Source organism: Agelaius tricolor, unplaced genomic scaffold, assembly GCF_023055355.1.
Source record: "Agelaius tricolor isolate 1412-34295 unplaced genomic scaffold, bAgeTri1.0.p SCAF_24, whole genome shotgun sequence".
Taxonomy (NCBI): domain Eukaryota; kingdom Metazoa; phylum Chordata; class Aves; order Passeriformes; family Icteridae; genus Agelaius; species Agelaius tricolor.
In genome coordinates, this window is record NW_027269284.1 from 12,715,702 (window position 1) to 12,725,000 (window position 9,299).

At 37.3% G+C, this 9,299-nt stretch overlaps 1 protein-coding gene across 3 annotated transcripts in view; it reads left to right on the forward strand.

Moving 5' to 3' along the window:
• The window catches only part of CPEB2 (cytoplasmic polyadenylation element binding protein 2), a 51,391-nt gene that overhangs the window by 38,666 nt on the left and 3,426 nt on the right, over nt 1-9,299 (forward strand). For all 3 annotated transcript variants that reach the window (XM_071447471.1, XM_071447472.1, XM_071447473.1), the window contains 4 exons: nt 1,710-1,828; nt 2,121-2,235; nt 4,028-4,209; nt 8,764-9,299. The exon at nt 8,764-9,299 is cut by the window's right edge and continues 3,426 nt beyond it. In XM_071447471.1, coding sequence (XP_071303572.1) covers nt 1,710-1,828; nt 2,121-2,235; nt 4,028-4,209; nt 8,764-8,991 — 644 coding nt within the window. In that variant the 3' untranslated portion in view covers nt 8,992-9,299. The remainder of the gene's footprint in view (nt 1-1,709; nt 1,829-2,120; nt 2,236-4,027; nt 4,210-8,763) is intronic.

The window sequence follows — 9,299 nt, forward strand, 5'->3', positions numbered from 1 at the left end:
AGAGATCTTTGTGTCCCATCCAACTCAGAATATTCTGTGAAATCTGTAATAATCTTTATCACTTCTTGAGTTCTTATACTTGAATTTTGTATCTTTTTGCAAGTTGCTGCAGTTAAGCATGTTAATAGCTGCAGACATAGAGGTAGATTATATGGAGGCACTTACCAACCTTGTATATCTGGAACCAAATGGCAGTACCTTTGAACTGCATTAGGAGGAGAACTGATGAAAACTCAGTATCCGGAGAATCTTTGTATGTCTTATTCCTTGGACAGTATCATGTGCAATTAACCCTCCCTTTGATTAATCAAGTTTTTGCACTCCCATCATTCTTGTACTGGGCTCTCCATTCAAACTGGAATGTGTGTGTGCTTCTGACCAAGTAAGGACAGTTACATGGCGCTTATCTCACCCATGCCAGTTGGCACATGCCCTGATTCATTGAGTTTAGCATGGGTAATATGTGGATTTTAAATTCTGTGATAAATACTGTAATATATCCCCATTAAAACAGATTTTGAATCTAAATTATTGCTGATTAAACTTAAGGTAAACAGGTCGTCATTAAAAAATTACAGTTCAGCAGTGAAGAATAGACTTTACAAGAAAACGCTTCAGCCCAAGTCCAGAGATTCCTTATGACATATTTGTTATGAAACTAAATAAGATAAAAATAAAAATATAGAATACATAAAATCCTGTCATGTGTCCCATTTATGTAGCTATGATGAGACTGTGGTATCAGGGGCAAGAAATAAGGTACAGCGTTGGAAGGACCCCTATGGACCTTTACAGCTTTTTCTTAAAATCCTGTTCTTGTTCCCACACGTCTAAAATCGGTTGTGCATTGGGTTTTTAAATCTTACATTGTTAATGCACTGATTCTTTAATGGTCTTCAAGATACAGCCTACCACCTTTACCTTGATGACCTGCAGTGTCTGTTTGCAGTAAGAAGTGGCTGGTGGTTAATTAGCTTCTCTCAGAAATACAGCAAGATTTCCAAAAGGCTTGCTAAAGCATCCATGTTCCCTTTTCCCAAGCCCACTCTAGGGCAGCTGCTTCAGCATTTACTTCTCCATCAAAGTCATAAAACAACTTTGTGTGAAAATTCTAAACTTGGTAGTAATCTCAGAAAAAAATGTGAGTTATGGTCGCTTTAAAGTTAGTTTTAGTATACAACCCTAATTATGCTATTGAGGTATTTGTAAAGTAACAAATTCAGTGTTTCTCATATTGTAACTGTGAAAATAATATGTCATGTTCTTTGCTTGTCTGACTGTTTGGTTTTATGTAGCATTAAATAAGCATTTTAATTCTTTTTTTTTGGTAGTGTTTGAAAGGTTTGCTGGGTCACTTACGTAATAAAATACTTTGATCTAATCTCCAGAATAGAGATTAGTCCTTTGTGCCAAGTCGGATTTTCATTGTATAATGTCCATTGCAAGCAATGAATGATGTTTAGCCTAGACTTAGAGTGCATGATAGAGCAGACACATTTGCTTTTATTTGGTTATTAATCTCATCTGACAATTGCTTTACAGATGGAAGTTCTGTTAATTATGACAATGTAGTACATAGTTAAAGAAGATGACTAATATGGAAGAATTGGTTTGACTTTCTTTTTCTTTTATGTAGAAAAATGAGTGGCAAAGATGATTCTGTAAAATAAAGATAGAAAAGCAATCAATTGGTTTGGGTTCTTTTCCAGGTTACGCATTCCTCCTGTTCCAAGAAGAGAGTTCTGTACAGGCCCTGATTGATGCCTGCATTGAAGAAGATGGAAAGCTCTATCTGTGTGTTTCCAGCCCCACTATCAAGGACAAGCCAGTAAGTACACAGTCAGTGGCCTGCAGGCTATGGCTGCCATCTGTCTAAAGCAGCATTGGAAATTGTGAAGATGAAAACAAACAAAAGTAAACTACTGTTGGCAGAGCTCAACATCTGGAACACTTGCATTGTTTTAAAATTGTAGTCTTTTGAATTAATAGGATTAAAACAAAGCAACTAGACATGCTACAGTAATGAGGTTATGACTAACAATTTGTATAGGCTGATGAACATATTTCCACATTGTAGTGAAACCTAAAGTAGGATTCTGTTTTCTTTCCCAATTTAACAGGTCCAGATCCGTCCCTGGAATCTAAGTGATAGTGACTTTGTGATGGATGGTTCGCAACCACTTGATCCTCGGAAAACAATTTTTGTTGGAGGAGTCCCTAGACCATTAAGAGCTGGTGAGTAGAATCTGTGGCAATTTTTTAAAGTAAGAAAGTATTAGAAATAATTTGTACTATGCATAATTTTTTGTAGCTAGATTTAGATCCATATAGATTGAACAGTCTTGGTAGTTTTGACTGCTATACAATATTCATGTATTCTTGAATTTTTCTACTGTGTAGGTTTGGCCATAAATCACAATTCATCATTGAGATTTGCTGCAAAGTGTTACCTCTTTATAGCTGTAATGTAAGCTATGTCACAAGAGACATAAAACTAAGAGTTTGGTTTTAAAATAATGCTATGGAAACATCTCTGCCTTGCTCCATGACTGTGGAGTGGTATTTGTACCTGCTTGTCATTGTGCATTAGCTACTCTTCTGCTGCTGTCAGGTTACACACACAACCAGTGATAGAGTATTTGAACAAGTAGGCATAGAGGAAAAAGGAGGAAATTCAGAGAGCTAGCACTATCTTTTATGGCACAACATTATATGAGATTGCAGGACTCTTTCTAGACTCTTGCCAGAGGTGTGAAGGAAAAAATAAATGTTTCTGTAGCTGTGGAATGGTTGATGTACAGCCTGGATAGTCTGCTTTTTCAGATTGTCTGCAGCAGCCTTTTACAATGTTTTAGGTGGCGTTCTAGAAGTGGGCTGCAGTGGATGTTGGAAGCAGAAGCAAACCATCCAGTGGTTGAAATCCCCTTTATTATTAGAATGGCTTCTGGATTTCATTAGTCTTTCATAGCTAGTAGTGAATTTTATTCTTAGAGAAAGATGAACTTTTAGATGAAAGATGTAAGAAAACCTAGAAGTAATAGTGCAAATTTGGGTTACAAAGGCTCTTAAATTTTTCTGTCTTGGACCTGCAATACTCAAGCTTTTTTGGTATTTTACTTTTAAGACTCTACTTTTGACTGTAATACAAGCTCTGTAAATGAGTGTAAACACAGTATGTTCCAAGTACAGATTAATTTTTCTTTAAATTCAGTCCAGTGCTCCATATTACTGTGCCGAATGTCTGATAAATTTAATGGATGCACTCTTATGCTCAGCTTGCAAATGCCCTGTATATGTAAAAATTAAAGTTTTATGGCACTGTGAAATAAGAATAATGACTTCACAAAAGCAGTAAAACTTAAGGAGACTCTTCAAACAGCTATTGAACATCAAGGACTGCTGACACCTCTATAAACTAATACAGAGGGTACTAATTCTGAAAAACCAGTGTTTTCCACCCCAGTGAATTGCAACTGAATTCAGTATAATTTGACAGTCAGAGGATTGCCAAGGTACTTGATCTGTAAAATTTGAAATTTTTGGTTCTCTGAACTTCAGTATCTATGGTAAGTGTAGCACTGTAGAGATAATCAAGTTCTGTGTGGCCGATGAAAAAATGCTAACTACATTTTTAAATTCAAGTAGGACGTAGAGCTTTAGGACAGACAGAGAACATGTACCAAGGAATTTGTGGCATGAGGATCTATTTTATACAGCTTACATTCCAGTGCCTGCCCAAAAACTCTTTTGCTGAAATCCTCTGAAGAAAACTACCCTGGAGTTCTAGCTCCGTGTTATCAAGAGCATACAATTCCATTGTTCCTTGGATTTATGTACCCACAGTGTGAAAGATCTATCTGCTGAGTAATGAACAACTTATTTAATATTATTTCTTTAATATTTTTAATCTTGTTATTACTGTTTCATTGGCTCTTGCAAAATTAATAATTAAAATTAACTTTACTCATATTTTTAAAGTTTGTAGTGTAAGAATAGTTTGAATAAATGCTGTTTTGTTTCTTAATAGTGGAATTGGCCATGATCATGGACCGTCTCTACGGGGGAGTTTGTTACGCAGGAATTGACACTGACCCTGAGCTGAAATACCCGAAAGGTGCTGGACGTGTTGCTTTTTCCAATCAGCAGAGTTACATTGCTGCCATCAGTGCTCGGTTTGTTCAACTTCAGCATGGCGACATTGATAAACGAGTAAGTTACACAGAAATTTTAAAGAAAGACTTCTGCTCTGTAAAGAAACTTCTTAGAGTGTGGTAGCATTGCACGTGATTTGCTTTCAAGGCAGCTTCTATATTTTTTTTAGCATTCACGTAACTCCACTACTTTCAGGAGTATGGCTGAATGCCCCCAGACGAACAACATGTTTCCACAGAGCAGCAGTTTGTTCCTTTGACATATGTTGGACCATATGTTCTTCCCATTCTGGAGTTCCTGGTTTTATTGTGTACAGGCAAAGGGCTTGAAAATCTCTTTCTCTCTCGTGTTCTAATGAAACCAAATACTGTGATAATTCCTCTGTCATTCATAAGAAATTCTTGTGTTCATTGGCTTCAGATTAGCTTGATACTTACAAACTGCCCTTAATTTCAGCTGTATTTGTCAGTGCTCAGAAAGTTGGTGAGGCTTAACACCTAAAATACAAAGGGTCTTACTTTTTCTGTTTGAAAGCCGTCTTAGTACTTACCAATGCATATTTCTATTTGCTACAGATGCTTATTCCTAGAAAAAGTAAAACTGATTTATATTAAGAAGACTAGTGAACGTCATAACTCCTAATTAGAAGTATAAGAGTAGCAAAGAAAACTGGCATCTAAATTGTGTCAGTTTTAAGGGTCACTAGTTTTGATGTCAAGAGCTGCAGAGATAGTCTGGCATTAATAGGTGTTCTTCAAAAAATAAAAAAGCTACGGTCTTACGGGAAGAAGGGTCAAGTAAGTAAAGTAGTTCAAGGTCCAGTCTTCTCTACAGATCAAAGACACAGGAAAAAGAAGGTAGTACAGTTAACAGAAGTCTGCTCTGAGGAGGCAGCATGTGCTTCTCTCCTTTCAAATAGGCAGAGTAATTGAGCTTTATGTATGTGTCTCAAATAGCACTTGCCTCATGAGCTGAAATCCCCAAACATGGACCTTCCCAGAGGATGAGTGGGTGTGGATGTGGGTAGTCATCTAGGCTTCAAATTAGATGTGATGGCTACATTTTGGTCATGGGATTGCTATCCTTGTGACTTGCAGCTATTGTTGACTTATAACTGCACTTTGGATACTTATGTAACAGAAAAAATGGCCTTGGGATTGGGTGAGGGGATATATAAAGCTGTTAATCATCTTGCATTTGAGTATTTGGACAAAATGGGAGTAAGGACCAGAGTCCAGAATTTCCTCTAAATGCTAAATGAGTCATTTAGCTTCAGAATTGAGTATTATTAAGTTTCTTTGAGGAACTGTCTAACGGGCATTTGTCTTTGAAGTCACCTGACTTGAAAATTGAGACATGGAGTTGGTTCCAATCCAAATATGTCTCCCTCAAAAGTGGGAAGCATGAACTTGTACCTTGTAAACCATGGGGAACGTTTATCTTGATCTTCCTCTTCCCATGGAAAGTGTGTCCTTTGCAGTAGAGAGGTGTATGGTAGACTGGCAGTGCCATCTTGCAAGAGAAGACAGGATCCTGACTTTGAGGGCTGCAGTTGCACATCCATTGTTTTGGTGGTTTTGGTTTTTTTGATAGATCACCAGAGATCTAAAGGGCTCTTTGGGTGCTGAGCAGGCATCTGAAATGGCACTGCTTGCTGTTTGCAGAGAAAAGGATGTAGGTTGTTAATGGGTGATGGAACACTGCAGGCCTCTTGGAGCTTGGGGGAAAAGAAAATCCAAGGCAAAATCTAGCCCAGATGCTAGATCTGAACAGCACAATATGTGACTTACATCCATTCCATTGAAACTTAATTTATAAGAGCAGTACTCGCTGCTTTCTTCAATCACAAGTTACCAAAAAAACCACTATAACGCAAGAACCAAAACAATCCAAACAACCCCTGCCAAACATAGTCAGAATTTGGAGATAGCTATTCGTGGGTTGGAGATGTTGAGGGGGAAAGGCAGGAAGATCTAGGTTTTCTCTTTAAATATCTGAATTCTTAAAGCCTCTTTTTTGAAATAATTTATGTTCTTTCTTTAGTGTTGCTTTTTTAACACTTGAAAAATTAATCTCCTGACTCAAGCGTTCTCTTAAATTTGTAATTTCCACATTTTTATTACCATCCTCATTTTTTTCTTATTTTAAAAAATGTGTGCTACTCCTCAGGTGTTTCACTGGCAAAATACAGCAGTCCCAAATCTTAACTATTTTAATAAACTTGTCTTTAAGTCCCATGATGGGGCAGGTTTATGAACTTCTTTGTTTACCTGAGAGGAGGGTTAATCTATACTTTTAAATAATCTTTTTTAATTAAACCATAAGGTCAATCCTTATTTATATAATAACATATATTTATTACCACCCAGTTATTTGCATTACTGAAGAGTCATAGAGAAGAGCATCATTTTAGGGAACATCTTGAATCTTAGCTGAAAGTATGAAAAAGGCTATTTTCAGAAATACTTTTTTTTACCTCTGCAGAGCTTTTACACTAATGCTTTTTCAGGCTCTGAAAATACTCTGTTATCAGTACTACTGCTGATTTATACATGAGCAAGCAGTGAGTATAAATCTGTAAACCACTAGTTTGTAAATGAGGAAGACAGTCATACTTTGGGTACTGCCTTCACCTGAGGTGTTTGTGTACGTTGGCCAGGAAGGTGATACATTCTGTATCTCACTGAAATCCTCGAGGCAGAGCCTGTTCTGCCCTTTACCTCAGCATTGCCTTCCATACCCGTTCTATCCAGTTTCTGTAGGTCTGCTGTCCATTCACATTCTTTTCATAACCACTTTTGTCTGTGTAGAAGTCTTTTTCGATTGCTAAATTTTGCAGTTCACCTGCTTATCCTTCTGAACTTCAGTTCAAAGTATTTATAGCATTTTTTGCACATACCTTTTCCGACCTGAATTGGAAATCTTAGCGCCACAGTCACTTGACAAACATTGTCTGTGATCTTAACTTCTTCCTTAACTAAGTTCTCTGTAGCTTCTCTCCCCTTCTTTTGATGTGTAGGTATATTTGGTTTGTCTAACAGATGTTTTTCTTCAGTAAAGTACTCCTTATCCTGTTTTATCATGTATGAAAGGTCAGCTCCAAACATTTCTTTGGGAGCTTCAACTCCAAACAATTCATTAAAATACTGTTAACTTTCATATGCCAGCAGTCTGCATCCACCTCATGTAATATTTCCATTCCCCAGAGTGTTTCTCTAATATTTTTGAAATCATCTTCGTACTGATCTTGGTGCATTAGTGCACTGAAGCTTGAAATAAATGCTGCTTCATGCTTTCAGTAATTCTGAGCCACGAACACAGTTACTGCATAAGGTACCTGTTTATTGGAAAGTGTGAGTGTAATTGATGATAAGGCAGGTCATTGTGGTGAAATAAGAAGTAGAGCTCATACTGAATATAGATTACTGAATATAGATTAAGACACTTTGACATTTCTAGGATGGCCTCTACTTCTGAAGCTAAGAACATGAAGCCTGTTTGGCTGTAAAACTTCAGGGCAGGGAGCTGGATGTGTAAATTTTTTCCCCTGGAAATACACTGAGAAAAGTATCATTTTAAACTTCTTAGTATTTGAGGCATATTCTGTCTTGAGTATAGAGCATGCAGTCAATGTCTGTATGTGGCAATCTTCAGAAGTATTAGTTTCTAAGGATAACAATCTCATGCAGCAGTGAGGAAAATGTGGGATACAACAATACATTCCTTAATGTACTGCGTCAACTCATTTTTTGTTTTATTATGAAGTACTTCTTCCTGTCTGATCGCAGTCTGAAGCAGTACAGTTATGCAAAGACATAATGCATATTTACCACTGGACTCCTGCCACTTTTCCATTCTGGCAGTCAGATGAGTTTGGGAGAGAAAAGCTGTGTAAGACAGGTGTTTGTAGCTGTCTGTAGACTTGCAAAATGGTCTTTAAAAAAATATTTTCAGAATTGTATTGAATGCAAATTCCTGTACAGTTCAAAGCCAAAGAAAGAGAAAGTAATAGATTACCAAAATTGGCAGTGCCAAATTTGACCATATTTTAAAAATAGGGAGTGTGTTTACAGTCAACAGCTCTGCTAAAAGATCTGCATTACAGCCTGCAGTGAGTACTTTTAATTTGCACACAAATGTAGTACATGCAGAGACACTGGTACTTTAAAAAAAAAAAAATCTATGTTAAATGGTAGTCTCATATGTTTAGTTATTTTTTTTTTGCTAAACCATGTAGAATAGTCATGTTGACATCCAGTTAGGAGATCTTTGAGTGATCGTATTTTCTTCTACACTGAAATTCATAATATCATTTGCAAAGAACACTCTCCCAGGGTAAATAAGGGGAAATTCCTGATGTGGCTGTTTACTACATGCACAGAGTACTTCTAAAGGTCTGCCTTGAGGTGTTCTGCAGTATGGATGGGTCTGAAGGTGATAAATGATAATGAGTAATAACTGATCAGTTAGATAAAGGTGTTAATACAACTGACTGCAGATGTTAGAGGTTTTTTTGGGCTTCTTTTTTACACCAGAGAAAAATGAATGCCTTCATACAGCTTCAGGTAGAAACAGTTATTAATGGGAATTGTTTCTGTTTGGCTCCAACAGGTGGAGGTAAAGCCATACGTGTTGGATGACCAGATGTGTGACGAGTGCCAGGGTGCGCGGTGCGGTGGGAAGTTTGCTCCTTTCTTTTGTGCCAATGTCACTTGCCTGCAGTATTACTGTGAGTTCTGTTGGGCAAATATCCACTCTCGTGCAGGACGTGAATTCCATAAGCCATTGGTAAAGGAGGGGGCTGACCGCCCACGTCAGATCCACTTCCGCTGGAATTAAACATGGTGAACCAGCATCTACATAAGGAGAGAAGGGTGCATGTGGCTTACTGTGTTTGAAGATACTGACATGCAGAAGAAATAAGTGCATTCTTCTGCTTTTCACCCCAGCTATCAATACATGCATCTTTATCAGCAGCCAAAACACTACAAGCCTCTTGTTTTTCACCAAAACCCTACATCTCAGGCTTACTAATTTTTGTGATATTTTCATGTTAAAATAAAATGTTTTTTTGTATTTTCTCCAAGTTATTTTTATATGTAAAGTTAAAACTAGATATGAGAATGTTTTTGCGTAGGGGCACACAG